The sequence below is a fragment of the Phycodurus eques genome, chromosome 9, assembly GCF_024500275.1.
Source record: "Phycodurus eques isolate BA_2022a chromosome 9, UOR_Pequ_1.1, whole genome shotgun sequence".
Taxonomy (NCBI): domain Eukaryota; kingdom Metazoa; phylum Chordata; class Actinopteri; order Syngnathiformes; family Syngnathidae; genus Phycodurus; species Phycodurus eques.
Genome location: NC_084533.1, coordinates 24,248,666 through 24,267,904, shown reverse-complemented (window position 1 = coordinate 24,267,904; position 19,239 = coordinate 24,248,666). Strand labels below are relative to the sequence as shown.

Here is a 19,239-nt window from a genome sequence, read left to right as displayed (position 1 = left end):
AAGCTAAAAAAAAATAATGTTTTAGCTGATTCATCAAGACAAAATAATTGACAGATGAATCTACTATTAAAATAATTGTCAGTACAGCCCTAAACTTTATCAAAATAATTTGCAAAAGAACTTGAGGCCATTTTTCCAACAGTTGAAGTGCAAAAGAGGATGGGTGTTGCAAAAGGACAATGGTCTAAAACACAAGCAAAGCAACAACAGAATGCCTCCAGAAGAAGAAAATACATGTTCTCGAGTGACCCAGTCAAAGTCTTGACCCCAACCCGAATTGTGAATGCTGTGGCATCACCTCAAGAGAGCTCTTCACACGCAACATTTTTGTAAAGAGGAATGGTCCAAAATTAATAATGATCGTTGGACATGTCTGATCTGAAACTAAAGGAAATGTTTGGTTGAGATTATTGTTGCCAAAAGAGGGTCAACCAGTTATTAAATCCAAGGGTTCACTTACTTTTTCCTCACTGTCCTGTGAATGTTTACATTATTTTCAGTAAAAATATGAAAACATATAATTGTTTGTCCAGTATTGGATTAAGAAGACAGTTTGTTTACTCTTGTGATTTAGATGATCAGACTACATTTGAGGACTAATTTATGAAGAAATTTAAGAAATTACAAAGGATTCACATACTTTTTCCTTCAACTGTATTCTTTATCGTCGAACGACAAATATTACTGTGGCTTACTGATGAGCTGGGATGGCTCTATGTACATGTCGTATGTCTGTAATATAATGTCCCCGGGTGGACAAGTCGCTCACACCTGAAGTACTGTGTAAACTGAATTAAAGCAAAAAATGTGACAAACTAGAGTTCAGTTTTTTTCACATTCTATTTAAATGTGGCATTACTGTATGTTTTAATAAAGTACAATATTATAAAGTGCTATTTTTCTTATAAAGAACACATTACAAATTTGACACATTTTCCTTGTTTTTTGTTCAGAGACTGGAATACAATAATGGCATTTCCATTCATTTTAAATGGGGAAAGATGATTTCAGATTTGAGTGTTTTGAGTTACAGGCGTGGTCACGGAACAAATTCAATTCTTATCTCAGGCTCCACTGTATATACCTTTAGTGACATTTTCATTTGGTGGTGTGTCGTGACATTTATCTCATATAAAAATATGAATTTCAGCTCAATAAAGGTTGGGAAACCCTGATCTAGAAACAGTCCGAGGAAGGCTAAATGACACATCTACCCCTTGGGTGCACGTTGTTTGCAAATCTCCTAACACCCTTAAGACGATTTTCCTTGCTTCATTGTGATCTTACTCGGCCTTCCGCGGCTAATCTCTCCTGATGGCTGCAGCCTGCGGAGAACCTGCAGTGCCATCTGGGAGCGTTGCCAAAAGGAATGTCCACGCACGGGGATGACTGAGCGTGAATGGCCGTGTCTGTGTTGCCTACCGAGACAATCAAATTCACAGTGACAGCAAGTGGGCCGGACAAAGAACCATTGTTCTCGCGCAATTCAGCTACTTTTGGGCTGTCAAAGAGTCAAAAGACAAGAGCAGCAGACAAAAAGACAACTCTGTGGGATATTAGGGCAAACTAAGCGCAACAAAAGCCACTTTGCCAAGCGTGTCCGAGTGTGCGTCTCTCGCTTCGGTCCTCGACATATGCCCGAGTTTACGCCAAGTGCTGTACAGAAGACATGGTGTGAAAGAAATTTCATGCACTCGCCATCATGCACTTGCACAATGTTGTGGGACGACTGATATAGTTACAAGGTTAAGACAGCATCAAGCAATAAGCTGACTCATTGGCTAAAATGATTTTACAAGGATAACCCTGACCAGGAACTACAAAACAGATGGGGCAAATATAATGTACATTGAGCCTATACTATCAAGGTAGTCATCAGGGTAGTGTTGTAGTACACGTGATCGTTGGTTTATGACCGGGTTCTGTTACTACGACGGCGTAACCTGAATTTGTCTTATTGCATCGTAGTTTATCACCAACCTAACATAGCTCGTAACCTTGAAATGTCGCATGCCGGTACAGATATAAATCGAGGACTCCCTTGCACTCGAGATGATTCTTTATCTTAAGACTACTTTTAGGGACTTTATTCTCAAAACGAGTCGAGAAAAAAAAAAAAAAACTGCGAGAACAGCAGTGCATAACTAAAGTTATCAAATCGATCTCATACAACATATTTTTCAATTTACTCCATTTATCACACTACTTTCCTCACCCTTTTCCAGATTTCTTCAAATGGCATCTACGAGCCTTCACCTGGTTTTGCTCTTGACTCAACACATCAGTCTTTTTTTTGTTCATGTGATCTTGACTACAAGGCCAGTTTATGGTACCGTGTCTGTTGAGTCTTTGATAAATTGTGTCTCGACGACGTCAAAATCATTTAAATTTGACACAAAAACAATTGAAACGCTGTAATACGCATGCCAGACCAGTAGTTGTCAATCTTCCTTTGTAAAGAAGCTGTTTTTTTAGTTTTCAAAGTTTGTAACTATTCCATCTTAGTGTTTTATTTACATACTGTAGGTATATATTTCCTTTGTTCCACTTTGTTCAAAAACTTGATGTGATAGAGAAAAACTGAGAACAGTTTTGGATTCCACACCCAAAAATTAGTTAAAAACAGCTGTCAGACCCAACTCAACAGAAATTGTGTTCCCCAGTGAATTGATTCAACCAGTGGCGGGCGGTGCATTTGGGACATTGGCCTTCAGTAGGGACTTAAATGAGCCAATGCACCCCTTAATACCACTGCTAACAGGTCACAATTTTACAAAATACACAAAAACGCAATATAACAATGCGTGGCATTACAGAGAGAGAGAGAGACATTTTATTTTATGATTCATTAGGCTGCTAACTTAGCGACTGCTACACGTCTTTTACTATTTAACATTGTATAAAACACTAATAACTCACAGGTAGGTGCTATTCTTAACAGAGCACTTATACATGTGTAACTGTGTGTTGCTACTCACTTGCCATTAAAGCACACAGCCGAACAAATTTATAATCCTGTACACACACGATCTTCCACCAACTGCATTGCAAACTTCGCTCCTCCACCCTGTGACATTACCACCCAGGCACAAATCACGTGGACTGGACCACTCGAATATCAATAATAGACAAATGAACGCAAACTTCAAAAAAATGCTTAAGCCACCCAAATTGAATTCATTGTTTTCGTTTTGTCTTCCAAAATTATATAAAACAAATGACATGTTTTGTGAGCCACTGCTTGGTGCAGACAAACTTTCACAATCGCAATAAAACATTTTCCAGATATAATCTGAGTCACTGTCTATCTTTATTGCATATGAAGCTACGATATGCCAATTACGTAAGACTACATCATGCATGGTCATGCTGTACCCCTCCAAAACAGGGTGCCACCAAAGCATGTGCTGCTGCGACCCCCACCAGTCAGGTCCAAGTCGTTTTGGTCAAGAAGGAAAAGCACGGAGGTTTGGTTTCACATGACCGTACTAAAAAAAAACACCAAATTGAACATCTATTATCAATGTCTGGTGATCTTCTGAGAAGTCTTACGATGTCTTTAATTGGTCAGTCATGAGACCTGTTAAATACAAGGGACTGCATTGTTTTTGTTTTTATTTCTGTGGAGACGACATCGAGGGCTGCGTCCGGGATGGTGGCCATTCTAAATTAGCTCCTCACTGACACGTCCCAAAAAAAAAAAAAAAAAGAAAGAGGGGAAAGAAAGCTCAAGTAGGTCAAACTGCAGTTGTATGCAAAACGCTGTCAAAGTGCTCCCATGTCTGTTTATTTATCTGACATATGACAGTATGTATTAATGATTTCCAACCGTGTACAGATGCTACTTCTTTAGCAAGCACTCACGCCTCAGATAACTACTGCAAATAATTCAAGCTCTTCCCAGTCCAAGCTATGTGCACATTCCTGATGAGATATCCAACGCCGCCAATGGAATCTGAAATCTGAACACCCCCTACCTCCACCCGTTTCTCTGTCGACACTGTGGCGCGCGGGAATCTCCACACACCCAAAACACTCTTTGGAATGGCCGGTAAGGTTTCCTGCCAAGTAAGGATTATCCTTCAAGCTTTAGTCCAGGTCAACTACTTTATGAGGACCAAAGTAATCAGAGGGAATTGTTATAAGTCTTAGTTTGCATACATGAAACAATATTTGAGCTAACTGAATTCAGCTTCACACTACATATATGAGCATTTTTTTTTTTTTATACACTCACACAATATATGCCAGTAATGTTGAGACAGAGGCTCACCACAGAGTGCTGAGTCATCATTGCACCGTTGCTGCCGCCGTTTCTCCTCTTCTGCTCCATTGGAGTTGATGCGTCACAAGTGAGGGGGGTGGATGGAAGTGGGACCCTTTTTTTGTAGCTTGCAAAAATGTGGCCCTAATTTTCAGGAAATCTTCCGCTGCCGTGCACCACATGAAAGGCGTGGGCAGCTTTTATTTGAGTATCTCTTAAACCTCAACAAGTAGTGCCGCCCAATCAAGGAGTAAACACATGACACAAATGGAAAAGAAATGCACAAAGCGCCCACGCCTGGCCATTAAAAGCTGCCCTGGTTTGGTTCAGCTGAAAACGAAACGTGCTCAGCTTTGAATTCTGTTTATAATCTGCAATAAAACGTGACATGGCCAATTTCCTCAAAATTGCCCTAGAGGAAACATGTTTAACGTTTTTTCCCCTCATTTCTGGCTTTTTGCCACTCAAGAGTCTCAAACCCAAGATCTGAAAACTTCCCTGTTCTGTTCAATCTTATTTACTGGAGACGACTGAGCAAGTGTCAATTGACACAGTATCAACAGCTCATTTGGAACAAGGATGCCTGTTAGTGTTTGATGTAGTTGCCAGAAATACAAAATAAATCTATACATTTATAAATAAATTTTCTTGAAGTATATAATCCTAACTGCTGCATTTATTTCATGCACAGTAAAAGTTATAATAGGTTCAATTCATCATGGCGACTGCAGCAGGAGCTGAACTGTCCCAAACCCCGGAGCCAGATAAAGTCACACCTACTAAGCTTAACAATTTTGTGGCATCAGCAAAAAAACAAAAGTGCTGGAATTCGTTGGGCCCACATGACTGCGTTAAATTTCCCCTACCCCTCGTTTGAAGCCGGTTCTTTTGTCCTGAAGGAAAAGGCCTGTAGGTTGAGTGGACGTTAGAAACATGAGTGAAGCGACTAGTTTGAGAGTTGGATTCAATTTCAAGCTCGATCATCGTAATGATTGCAACCAACAGATCTTTATTTGTAATTGGTTAGTTTCGAATATACAAAATACACATTTGAAGTCTGTGTAAAAATCTGTCAGATTTTCAGGTGGATGCCATTCACGGAACAAGCACAGTAGGAAATTCCGGTAAAAAAATATGATTCGTAATGACCGAATTTGCTGAATTACTCACAAACATTAGGGTTGCAGGTGAGCTGGAGCCTATCCCAGCTGACTTTGCGCGAGATGCGGGATACACCCTTGACTGGTCGCCAGCCATTCGGAGGCCACACAATCTAAACATAAAATGAAATCACTTTATCTTATGACAAGTGATAATTGTCTTGTTAAGACCATCCCAGGTCACATAGACCTGCAAAAATGACTGGAAACGATGTAATGTGCATGCCAGGTCACTCGTCAGAAATACAGTAGTCTATAGAATACAGTGAACCGCCGACAATTGGGGGTGCTCTTTCTGTAATGCCTTAAGACAGGGGTGTCCAAACTTTTTGCAAAGAGGGCCAGATTTGGTCAGATGAAAATGTATGGGGGCCGACCATTCGGTCTGACATTTCTCGAACCATTAACATTGTAAATTAACATGTAAATATGTAACTATGGGGGCACGGTGGAGGACTGGTTAGAGCGTCAGCCTCACAGTTCTGAGGACCCGGGTTCAATCCCCGGCCCCGACTGTGTGGAGTTTGCATGTTCTCCCCGTGCCTGCGTGGGTTTTCTCCGGGCACTCCGGTTTCCTCCCACATCCCAAAAACATGCATTAATTGGAGACTCTAAATTGCCCGTAGGCATGACTGTGAGTGCGAATGGTTGTTTGTTTCTATGTGCCCTGCGATTGGCTGGCAACCAGTTCAGGGTGTACCCCGCCTCCTGCCCGATGACAGCTGGGATAGGCTCCAGCATGCCCGCGACCCTAGTGAGGAGAAGCGGCTCAGAAAATGGATGGATGGATATGTAACTATATCACTTTGCTGTCTGACGCTAGATCGATATTGCAAATGAGAATCTGTTTTCAATTGCATTACCAGGATAGTTAAGGGTTAAAATAATAATAAATTAAATACAAATTAACTATTTTATAAAAGTTGACTGAAATTCTTTTAGAAACATGTATTTATTGATTTTGTTTTAACAAATCACATCCCAGTGCATTTTGACAAAGAATAGTATAGTAACTATGCAGCTAGTATAGTGATTATACTATTATTATAATGTATAATATAGTCATCTGATTTGACGTCAAATCAGATGACAGAAATTTGACAAAACTGTGGATTGATCATCACAAAAAATCAATTCACTGAGACTCGTAGCTCGCCTTTGTAGAATTTTCATTTGAATCACGGGCTCCTGTGAAAAAGCGCTGCTGTGCTATCAAAACAGCTTCCAGTGGCTTCAGTTTTTCAGCGCGTTTGTTCTCCGGTAGCTTGTCGTAGTTAACATGTTTCGTCTGGTAATGCCTCTTAATATTAAATTCTTTGAAAACAGCCACAGCCTCTTGGCAAATTAGGCAGACACAGTTGTTTTGCATGTCAGTGAAGAAATCCACTTGTCCTGGACACTGCGGCCCTCGTTGTCAACTTTCCTCTTTTTAGTTTCAGTTGCCATTTTAGAAATGGGCTAAAAACATACCACAGGGATAAAAGTTCGCAAAGGGGTCACACAACGAGAGTGCGGCCACAGGTCTACTGCCACCCTCTGGTGAAATATAAAATGGCTTTTTTTTTTTTTTGTATGTCTGTATTGTTTACTGTGGTAAACTGTGCTGGCGGGCCACATATTATTGATTTTATGACATGATGCTTCGGGCCGGAGGAAATTTGGACACGGGCCGGATTTGGCCCGCGGGCCGGACTTTGGGCATGCCTGCCTTAAGATGTCACAAAATGGTTCCAAAGCCCTAGCTAATGGGAAGGTAGCATTTCATGTCAAAGGCTGGATTGTTGAAATTATACAGCTCGACTGGGAGACTAAGATCTTTGTATGTCGAACCAAGTTGAGCCGGGGTTGTCAGTGGATGTTACGGAGTTACATTTGTACGTATAGTACACGCACACAATTCTGGTGCATTATTTGATATGAAAATCATCTGTAAGCAATTTATTTTTGGGTGGAATTTTATCAGATGGTAAGGCTCAGTTCCTGTCTACCACAAATAGCATGGGTTTATTGTGCTCTTTGTTGACGCAGCACAACGCCTCGGGTCACAGTAGCGTTGTGTAGCTGTGATCTGCCTTTGTTGTTTACTATCATGGTTGTGTCTCACTCATAAAAAGCCCACACTTAAAACTTTTAGCAGTCATTTTCAGGCTCCGAAACGCTGTTGTCGTGCAAACAATAACCTAAACAATGCTGCTTATCAACTTTTTTCAGTTAAAATCCATCTCATCTCTTTTTGTGGGGGGGGACTTTAGCTTAAGCCCGTTTTTGTCTTTCTTAACAAACCTCTCATCACTCTTACATGTGATCAGTCCGTACACTACTTCAAAAGGAAGAGTGTCAACTGAAAGGTCTTGTGGCGACGCAATGCTACAACAGCTGAACAAACGTCTGCACAACAATGTGAAACCCTGTTTGAGAGTTGTTGTTTTTTTTAAATACTCTACAAGAGGGGTGTCTGCGGGTTTAAAGAAGCCACATTCAAGACATTTTAAAATTTTGATCAAATACCGCATTCACTAAATATTACCATTAGCAGTGATTGAAATGGGCTCAATATTATATATTCAATTGTTAAGAATTTTCGCTATGACTTCATTCCACAAAAGTGCAAAATATTAAAATTTGTCAAAAACTTCACAAAGACTTCCAAATGTGTCTGTGGCATTTTTAAGACGAACAGCAGATTTAGAATTATATGCAATTTTTAAGGATAATTAAGGCCTTTCAGAAAGTAAAATTAAAGACTTTTTGAGGATCCTTGTACAACAGTATTTTTACCTCAATGTGAGATTCATTTTATTTTAGTTTTGTACCGTAACATTTTTATACAATGTGACTTTGATTTTCTTTTCTTTTTTTTTTTGTACCAACTGATCATTTGGACACAAAGTGATGGGTAAATAGACCATCAAATCGCAATTATCCTGCCACAGCGACCAAATTTTCTCCATTCTCATCATTCATCTGGTTTTTATCCTTTGAAATAATGTGATTATGACACCTTTTTTATCTATCTTTCTGTAATTCATGGCTTGTGAGTCAGCAGTGAGTAATAACCCCTGCAACTGCACAAACCTGCTACGCAAAGCATCAAACTGACCGCCTAGATAAAAAAAGAAAACATAGCTACAATACGAGATTTACAAGAGAAATGTGCAGGTACATTGCAGATGTCTACAGACTGGACAAACAAACTGTTAAAATCTGCGCTCAAAATGCCTCAAGTCTGGTCTTCCCTCAGGCATACACAGAGAGAAAAGCAGCAATCGGCTTGTACGCCGCGGACGTCAACCCATGTCTAAACCAGTTTTGCTGCATTAACACACGACTGGCGATTACTATCAACAAACAGACTTGTTTGCCTTTGACTAGGCCAAAGAATTTGGCAGGGGCCTCTTGCATGCACTCACTGGCTGAAAATCTGAACTGGACAGGGGTTGATGAAAGCTAAAAGCTCCTAAAAAGGAAAAAAATAAAATAAAAATAAATCTGCATTTAACAACACAGTTAACTAGATGTAACCTGTATACGTTTTTACTGAGTAGTCTAGGAAGTGCGGAGTCAAAACAAACACACCTCGTTGTAAACTTTTATCCCAAGGCCTGTCACACTGGAATGGCAAAGTTTTACTCCCATCCATTTATTTTTTATTCTTTCGTCAAATAGAACCAACAATCCTGGCACCCTGAAACCAGAAACCACTATGACACCAGGGAAACACCAGGGAAACTTGTCAGATAGTGTATGATGATCCCCAATTTGTGTTCACATCGGATAATAGAGCTAATATGGAAGATATGGACAAAATTTTATATCGCTATCCAGGTAATTTTATACCCTGATAATAATAAATATCCAAATAGAGTATTTTTCCTGAAAATCACATGAAATAACTGGCAATGTTCCAGTATGTTTAACCAGAGTTTTAGGAACACAAGTTTGTCATCGTTTGTCAAGGCCCTGGGTTAACCGACTGTGGTGTCTCGGTCTGTACACTAGGGGGCACTACTTAAAAGGAGGATGTAGATAGACGAGGTAGAAATAACAGACGAAGAAGAGTGTAGCGTTACCGTATATGGATGGATTGGATACTCTTTACAAGTAAATAGAGGAATGCTATGTTACAGTATCTCTGTGTTGAGCTATGAATAAAAACATGAAATACACAATTGCTTTCGTTTTCTGGCGTTACAGACTCAGAAAAAACCCAACCGTCAGGAACAGGTGGCCTAAACAAATTGTGACAACTCTTAGCAGTAGATCAATCAGCTAGCACGTTGATTAAGAACGATGCTAATGTCGTGAAAGCTAATGTGACTCGAGCTTATGTGAATATACTACGTGCACAAACCCCATGAAACACTTCAGATCTCGCCAGTGATTGTCAAAGTAGTATCCGGTTATATGGACCGGGAGAATAGCTTAACGAAGACACAAGTGCTTCAAGCGCCCAGAAAATAGCATAATATTGTAAGGAATGCTTGTAGGTGCCAGAAAACGGTGGGGGGCTCAAATGAGCAACGCTGTGCCATAACTGCGAAAGCAACTCTTTTCACGTAACACTGTGAGGTCCTGATTAATATAAGTCGTGTACAACCCCAAGTCCAATAAAGTTGGGGCGTTGTGTTAAACATAAATAAAAACAGAATACAATGATTTGCAAATCATGTTCAACCTATATTTAATTGAATACACTACAAAGACAAGATATTTAATTTTCAAATTGATAAACTTTTTTGTTTTGAGCAAATAATCATTTACTTTGAAGTTTGTGGCTGCAACATGTTCCAAAAAAGTTTGGACAGGTGGCAAAAAAGACTCAGAAAGTTGAGGAATGCTCATCAAACACCTGTTTGGAACATCCACAGGTGACCAGGCTAATTGGGAACAGTGCCAATGGCATGGGTAAGTTACACATCTGTGAAGGCACCATTAATGCTGAAAGGTACATACAGGTTTCGGAGAAACATATGCTGCCATCCAAGCAACGTCTTTTTCATGGACGCCCGTGCTTATTTCAGCAAGACAATGCCAAATAACATTCTGCACGTGTTACAACAGCGTGGCTTCGTAGTAAAAGAGTGTGGCTACTAGACTGGCCTGCCTGCAGTCCAGACCTGTCTCCCATTAAAAATGTGTGGCGCATTATGAAGCGTAAAAAATGACAACGGAGACCCCGGACTGTTGAACAGCTGAAACTGTACATCAAGCAAGAATGGGAAAGAATTCCACCGACAAAGCTTCAACAATTAGTGTCCTGTCGCAGCTTTTTTGGAACGTGTTGCAGCCATAAAATTCCAAGTTAATGATTATTTGCTAAAAACAATAAAGTTTATCAATTTGAACATTAAATATTTTGTCTTTGTAATGTATTCAATTAAATATAGGTTGAACATGATTTGCAAATCATTGCATTCTGTTTTTATTTGTTTAACACAATGTCCCAACTTCATTGGAATTGGGGTTGTATACATAGCCTCACAGAAAGCCTAGTAAAAAAGTAAGTAGTCAGAAAAAAATTAAGAAAAGTCGGCTGTAGCACGTGAGGATAAGCGGTACAGACAATGGATGGATGGATGGAATAGTCCATCCATCCATCCATTGTCTGTACTGCTGTAGTAGTTTATTGAATCTGTGTTTAACTGTCAGTTTTCATGAAACGCTGGCTGTGGGTTGTGTACAATACAGTGACACCACCCCCAGTCAGTCCCGTTGTCCGCTCACGTGTCCTTCTTGGTAATTGCTCAATAAAGTTTCCTTCTTCTGTAAACCATAAGTCTCTGTTTTCCTTGTGCGCCTTATCAGCGCCACAGTATTATTAAGTGGAGGAAAAGGAACTACAGGATTACCTCACTAGTAGCAAAGGAAATTGAAAAGATTAAAAAATAAAAAAATAAAATAAAAAAACGATATACGTGACAGCAGGTTATATTGTATGATAGATGTTATATCACACTGTGATATACATATATTATTCAATTAATCAATAAAATGTTATTTATATAGCACTTTTCATACATAAAAATTACAACCAAAAGTGCTTCACAGAGATAAAAACAAGCCATTAAAATATTTTTTTTATTTTTTTATAAACACCCCTCACATTCCCACATACAGTATAAATGCACACACAACCCATGCGAACACATATACCCGCACGCACAGACAAAAACACAGCACCTATTGACAATTAGTATAGAGACATGGGAAGGCACTGAGGATACTGGGGTGGATACTAGAGGTACCATAGTCCACAGCCACAGAGGATGCTAACACAGGGACCACCGCGACCGGAGTAGACCTTGGGGACTCTTCACATTGTACAGAGACCCCCAGCCGCCCCAGTCTGGGGAAACTGCAGGATCAGATCCCCTCGGGCAGACCGGACACACCTCCCAGTGTCGAGGCTCCCAGGAGGAGACACTGGAGTAAAACTTAGACTAAAAAGACAAAATGACAGGATAAAAACTGAAGGACTATAAGAGATGTAATAAAATAGGGTACAAAAATAAATAGGTAAATAAAAATAATTAGATCTATGAATAAGCAAATGATTAGATAAATAATTGTCTAAATGAATAATAAAGAAATCAGTTAAAAGCAAAATAAAGAAAGAAACTGGTTAAAAATTAAACCAAATAGGTGAGTCTTGAGCCTCCTTCTAAAAGCATCAATAGTCTCTGCGTTCCTGATGCCCTCTGGCAGGTTGTCCCAGAGGCGCGGGCCATAATGGTTGAATGCAGGATCTCTGTGGGTTTTTGTTCCAGATCTCAGAACAATTAAAAGGCCTGTGGCAGAGGACCTCAGGACCCGCAAGAGTTGATATGATGAGAGCATATCCGAGAGATATGATAGTCCAAGACCGTTAAACCTAGTAAAATAACCTTAAAAATCGATGCTGAAACATACGGGGAGCCAATGCAGTGATCTTAAAACCGTCGTAATACGCTCCCGCTCTCTCGTCGTCGTCAGCGCACGAGCAGCTGAGTTAGCAGCTGAAGTAGTTGTACAGTGGACATGTTCTTTATGGGAAGACCAGAAAGCAGAGCATTGCAATAGTCTCAACGACGGGAGATAAAAGCATGCGTCAGCACATCCGTTCGTGTTAGCTTGAGGGATAAACGCGCGGACTCTGGATATATTTTGAAGATGGTCTAAACCTATTTTGATTACATTCTTGATGTGCAGAATAAAATTAAGCTTGGTGTAAAACATGACACCCAGGTTCTTAACACATTGTGAGGGTTTAAAATCCTGTAGTGTTGGTAAAGGTTTCTATCGCTTTCCTTCAGGATCGATAACTAAAATCTCAAGTTTTGTCCTTGTTGAGCTGTAGGAAATTCAATGCCAACCATAACTTAATATCTAAAATATAGTTAAAAAGGTATCAGTTGTCTATGTGTCCCACGGCAATGTACAGCTGTGTGTCATCTGCGTAAATGTGGAAGCTGATGCTTTGTTTCCAGTGTCTCGTTATATGGCACAGCTCTATCCGATATTATTCAGTAAAGTGTTTATAGGGACTCCTTGATTCACGCCGGAGTCCCGTTCCTACTGTGGAGATGTAACGGAATTTGTACAACAGAATGCGTTTTAGTCTGTCCCTAGCCTATTGTGACACAGTAGTAAAGTCAGAATTAGAAAAAATATTTGCATGAAAAACACTTCGAGACCATAAATATATGACAATCAAATGGAACAGTAAGTACGGCAGTAACTGTGTGCCTTCCTGTGCCATGTGACAAACGTTTTCTTACGCTGCTACGTAAGCTGTTTTATTGCATGCAGTATGTAACCTTGAATCGGCATTTGTCGGGACCGTCTTTCATGTTTTTGAAAATTACACTAATTAAACGCTCAAAATGGTCATGTTACGGGTGTTATGTTACAGGGGGTCATTTTTTATTTTCTTAAAACAGTTAGCTACTATGACACCAGGGAGACTGATCATATTATTTGCATAAATGGTAAAGGGAGTGCACATATATAGCGCTTTATCTACACCATCACCGTGCCTAAAGCGCTTTACAGACGCCCACACACACAATGGGCGGCTGCTGCCATGCATGGCGCTGCCAGGCCCAATGGGAGCAATTTCGGGTTCAGTGTCTTGCCCAAGGACACTTAGACAGCGGCCAGTCGGAGTCGGGATTCAAACCGTCGACCCTTCAGTCACTGGACGACCCACTCGACCAACTGAGTCACATCCGTACAACAATTTTATTGTTATTATTATATAATAACAATATAATAATATAATATTATACAATAAAGTGCCTATTAGGCTAAAAAAAAAAAAAAAAAAACTTACTCTTGGCTTCTTTGTAACTGAAAAAAAAGTGATGATTCAGTCGTTTGCTTTTATGAAAATGGCGTTTGAGAGCCAGAAAAAAATTATTCATCATCCATCCATTTTCCGTACGCGTTATTTATGAGTACACTACTGTGAATGAAAATGCGTGTTCAATGTGAACCTGCACAGCTTCTGTATATCATAGCAGAACAACAACACAATGGACCTGAAAGCACTGTTGTTTATCCTTCTAATTGGTATAATATTTTTCGTCATACACAGTCCCGGTACCCTAACATCTACTGTGACACTGATTAGATAGATGAATTACATATGAAGAGCCCAAATGTTTAGGTGCATTTTTGGCTGGGGCTATTTACACAACACAATTCTAACTAAAAGCAAAACAAACAGTGTTGTTTTGGCTATTTGTGTACATTTCAGGGCCTTAAAACGCAAACATTAAAACGGTTCTAAGTGTGAACATTTTATTCCGGGTCAATGCTGAAAATGGTAGACTGTTGAAAGAAAACAATGTGTACAACCAAAACAATGTTGCTACTTCAGCAAAGTGTACACTTTCCACACCACTTTCCCATTGGAGGTTACATTACTTACACATGAAATTGTAACCCACATATACTGCATGGCACTATTCAAAAACGTTTTTCTTTTATATTTTTTAACAAAAGGACATCACCTACTACTGGCCTAGCATGCGTATTATAGCATTTTCAGTCATGTATTGCAGGTCTGCCATGAAACTATTTGAAACGGTTGTTTTAGTGTAAACGTACCCTTTAGTCCTTAGTTAAAGTGTGAAAGAAAACAGGCTCCATAAAGGCAACAGGCTGCCTGCACCAAGGCAGTCGACATGCATCAAGTATTGCATCCTGCTTGGGTTCAGACTATTTTAGATCCTTCAGTAATCTGTTTTTTGTCTTTTGGGGGGGTCAAACTGAAGTCAGAGTCGTGGGTAAACTGAGTCCTCGTGATTATGACCAGATGACAAGTGCTTCCCTGGGAATGAGGGTGTCAGGTGGGGGCGGGAAAAAAAAGGTGTGTTGACTCTGGTGAGCGTTTAAAAAATGGTTTACCTTGCCGTGACCTACTTTGCATGTGTGTGTATGCGTGTGCGTGTGATTTTCTGATGTTGCAACAAGCGTCAGCAGATGGCCAGACAAGAAATGCGAGTGTTCAGCACGCGTACAAGCACACCACCTGACCGACAGTACAACAAGCTGTACGCAAACTCATGCACTGATCCATTGCTAGATCCACTGCAATCACTGTGATCAAGTTGTCAGCCGGTGTTAGGAGAGGCCCTCCCAAATGACTCAGAAATAGGTGAGTCCCAACCGGGATGCCAAACCGGGAGGGGGGGAGAACCCATGCAGGCATGACATGCAGTGAGGCTGCTGAGATGAGCTGTGCAAAGAGTGTGAGTGGCAGTAAAAAGAAAAAAAATGGGGGAGGGGTGCATCGGGGTCAGGAGGTGGAGTGGAGGTGGCAGGGGGAAGGGAAAATCTAATTTCCAACGTCACCTGGAAGCACCAGAGAAGGGCTTTACAGAGGTCAAAGCAATGTTTTTGCCCCCTTTTCTACAACAATTTAACCAACTAATTGTACGCCTTCAGTGTATTACCATGTTGTACCGTTGTGCATTTTTGGGGGGATGGGGGGGAATGGGTGGATTTCCATTCATTTCAATGGGGAAAGATGCGTTGAGTTATGAGTGGTTGGTCACAGAACAAATTAAACATTTATTTCAAGGCACCACTGTATTCTCCCTCTATATCAAGGATTTCCACCTATCCTTTCCGCTGCAATAAATAAGGGGTTGACTGTACATTGCCTTCCATCTTACGCACAAATTTGATTACATCACCGTAAAAGGAATGGAACTCAGTCGTAAACCAAGGACGCCCTATATTATGTCCGTTGTTACCTTTTGAACGCCTCGGTGGGATTCCTCTCGCACTCGCCGGGCAGCAGTGCGCCCTGCACAGCCGGCTCGCGCACCTTCTCCTCGTATCCCGTCACCAGCCCACTGCGGCAAATCTGCGCCACCAGTCCGCGGATGAAACCGGCGACGCACAGCGTGTCCGAGTCGTCAGCCCGGCAGAAGTGGAAGGCAAGGCCCTGCTGGTGTAGGCTTCGCTGGACTCCCTGCGTGGATGTGGGCCACAGCAGCTCCGTGCACAGTGCCGTTTTCCCACTGCCGGGACCGCCAACCAGCAACAACCCCCAGGAGTTCCCGCTTTTCACCGAACCTGAAGTCAGGCTGCATGGGTTGGCTACGCCGCCGCCACCGCCGGGCCCCAGAGGAGGCTGCTTACTGGGTGTGCCGGTCACCCTGCTCAGGTTGCTGCTTTTCTCCTGGAGGCAATGCTGGATCTTGTGGAAGACCCATTCCCGGCAGTAAAAGCGCTTCCCCTGCAGCAAACTGGTGTGGGCCATTGTGATTTGCTGGTTCCAGCTAGTCCTCTTTCTATTCATATGGCTCCCATCCTTCTGCCGTTCACATCCTCACTATGTCAGGCTGTGAATTCCATCCATTATTATTCACAGAAAAGTAGGTTGCATTTAGATGTGACTGGCCAAAATGTAAGTGCTTCACCAAAGTATCTAGGTCAAAATAATAAAAAAGTGGGGGATCAAAAAGCAAGGTGAAAAACCGAGATTTTCCACCAACTTTTTCCAGCGTTTTCCCTCTGCGTGAACCGAGCGCTCCTGGTTGTTATTTTTACGCCGCTTTAGCATGGCGCTCTTGACCGTATCGGCTGACAGGCTCGACACGATTAGCCATCAGAGCCGCTTGTGTATTTCCACATTTGCATGGGAGTGGTCATCAAACGTAGTGTTTCCATTACTTTAACATTGACTGAGCAGCCAGCGTACAGTCATTTTATCCAATGTGTCTGGGAAAAAAAACAGAAACACGTTTCGTTAATACAGAAAAGTGTCATTACTTTATTGATTCCCGTTGTGTTTAAACATGATATACGGACTTTTGATCACAAGTGACGAAACTGACGGTGACGGGTTAACACGAGAAGCAAACATAGCAGTCTACATCATCATTCTTTTGTCACTGAACATCCAAATCTGAAGAGTAAGCGGCTAGCATGGGAAGCTAACATACTGTAGCAGTCTACCCAGTACTCCTCCCTGTCAAACAGCAGCGGTCACAGAAGATTGAAGTTGCTGCTGTTTGTTCACAAAAAGCTTGTCTATGCCAATGGCTGACACAAGAAGCTAACATACACAGGTGTACATTTACACAGTACTCCTTTTCGTCAAACAGCAAAAACAGGCTGATTCAAACGCACATCACCACTCACAAAAGATCCAAATAAAAGTCCTTAATACGCAAAACGTTCGTCAATACAAGCTCCAGCGGAAAGTTCTATTGAGCTGGCTAGTTAGTCTAGTGGCTAACATGAGAAGCTACCAGACAAATTCAAATGCATAACACCTGTCACAAAAGATCCAAATAAAATATTTTGTTCGCCAAAAAAAATCGGTATAACCTGAGAGCCCTGTTAAGCCAACAGGAATGGGAAATAGAAATCTACCAAAATATAATCCATAACACCACAAAATCCTATTCAATCAAACCAACACTTCTGCTCAGTCGCCCGTCCGACGACTGGGACTGGTGGCTAACCACTTAGCTTGTTCCCAAAAGCTGGGTTTTACCAGCTTCAGCGGAGAGTCATATCAAGCTGTCTTGTTAGTGGATAGCGCGGCAAACTCATACAGAAGTCTAACGCCAATACTCAGCACTTCCTCTTGTAAAACGGTGCAAACAGATTCAAATGTGCAACACCTGTCATGGAAGATTCGAATCAGTCCCAAAAAGATGGTCAATACCAGTTCTGGCTGAGAATCTTATCAAGCCAACATAAGTAAAAGCGCTAAATTCGACCTAACAGAACCTATGCTCAATCATCCTCACGACTGTGCTCCTTGTCAAACAGCTCAAACAGACAGACTAAAATACACAACGCCTGTCACAGAAGAGCCAAAGTCTGATGTTCGCAAAAACCCGGTCGACACCAGGTTCAGCTGAGTGTCCTATCGAGCTGGCTAGCTAGCGAACGGTTGCACGAGAAGCTAACATACTGTACGTAGCAGTCCACACTAAGAGAGATGAATTGGACTCAAGAGACCTGTATGTTCAATGCATTGATCCCACCATGTTGTACGACCACAAGACGACAAACCAGTTTAAACATGACTAAGTGCAATACTTGGTGTTAGTGTCTCTGTCCCCACCCCCCCACCCCCTAACCCACAATACCCCCACCCACCCTCCTGTTCCACTGCAAACATCCATGCCTGGCTTGCAACTCGCTGAATTCTTGGCAAGCACCCCTCTCTTGTCCACGTCCACTGTGATCCCCCTTCTTCCTTCCTTCCTATGCGCCTTTAAATCCCAAACAGCTCACATCCGCACTCAGCTGCTAAGTCCAAAATGGGGGAAACCTGTTTGTATAATTAACCAGCACACATGTATACGTTAAGGAATGAAAATATCTTTCAAATTCATGGTTACTCTGCCAAATAACAATACAAGTTTGAATTCCAGAGAGCTACAGCTTCAAGGAAGTCCATTTTAGACTCATTATGTCACATTATTTATGAAAAAATGTACAATATTTTGGCCATACTACTTAAAAAAAATAAAACAATTCTGCCTTGAGACAACGAAATGTGGTTTCGATCATTCTGATCTCTGTTATGCTAACATGCTAAATGCTAGTAACACATTTGTTAAATTTAATGGAAAACTTTTTGTGTGTGTGTGAATTCCAACACTTTTGAATAGTAGATGTAAGAATCAAGTGTCACTTTTAAGGATTATCGAGGCTTCTATTTGGGGAATAATAAAATTTAAGGCATTAAAGGAATTGTGGACACCCTGCATGTCTGAAAAGGTTTTAAAAAAATTACACACATTTTGCAATATTTTAGATATACTTACTGGTAGCAAACTACCTCAACTTGGCACAGTCAAATGTGGGTCTGCTCATTCGGCTATGCTAACACAATAAATTGTAATTACAAATTCATCAAATTTTCACCGAAAATATATATTTTTTGGTGTGCATTTTAGTGACTTTAAACGATGGATGTAAGGCTCAATTGTCACTTTCAAGGACAATTGAGTCTTCCAAGACAAACAGAACTGTCCCGTTGCGAGCGATTCAATGCGCTGAGAACAATTTAAGACCTTTTATGGACCCATGGACACTATGAGTACCTGGAAATTTATCTGGAAAATGACAGCAATTTTGTAATCTTACATGTATTTACAAGCAACAAACTGCAAACGTGATCCCTTGAAACAACTCGCTACCATGCTAAATGCTAATGAAAAATGTGTCCAATTTTTCAGAATATGAACACCACTTTTAACGACAATCGACACTTTCGTTTGAGTCCGAATCTAATTTAAGATGTTTAAGGATCACTAGACACCTGACATTTGCCTTACATTTCATGGAAACTCTAAA

At 41.0% G+C, this 19,239-nt stretch overlaps 1 protein-coding gene across 1 annotated transcript in view; it reads right to left on the bottom strand.

Moving 5' to 3' along the window:
* ankrd50 (ankyrin repeat domain 50) overlaps positions 1–19,239 on the bottom strand; it is a 40,757-nt gene that overhangs the window by 20,735 nt on the left and 783 nt on the right. Inside the window, exon 2 of the mRNA XM_061686086.1 lies at positions 15,666–16,638. Coding sequence (XP_061542070.1) covers positions 15,666–16,216 — 551 coding nt within the window. The 5' untranslated portion in view covers positions 16,217–16,638. The remainder of the gene's footprint in view (positions 1–15,665; positions 16,639–19,239) is intronic.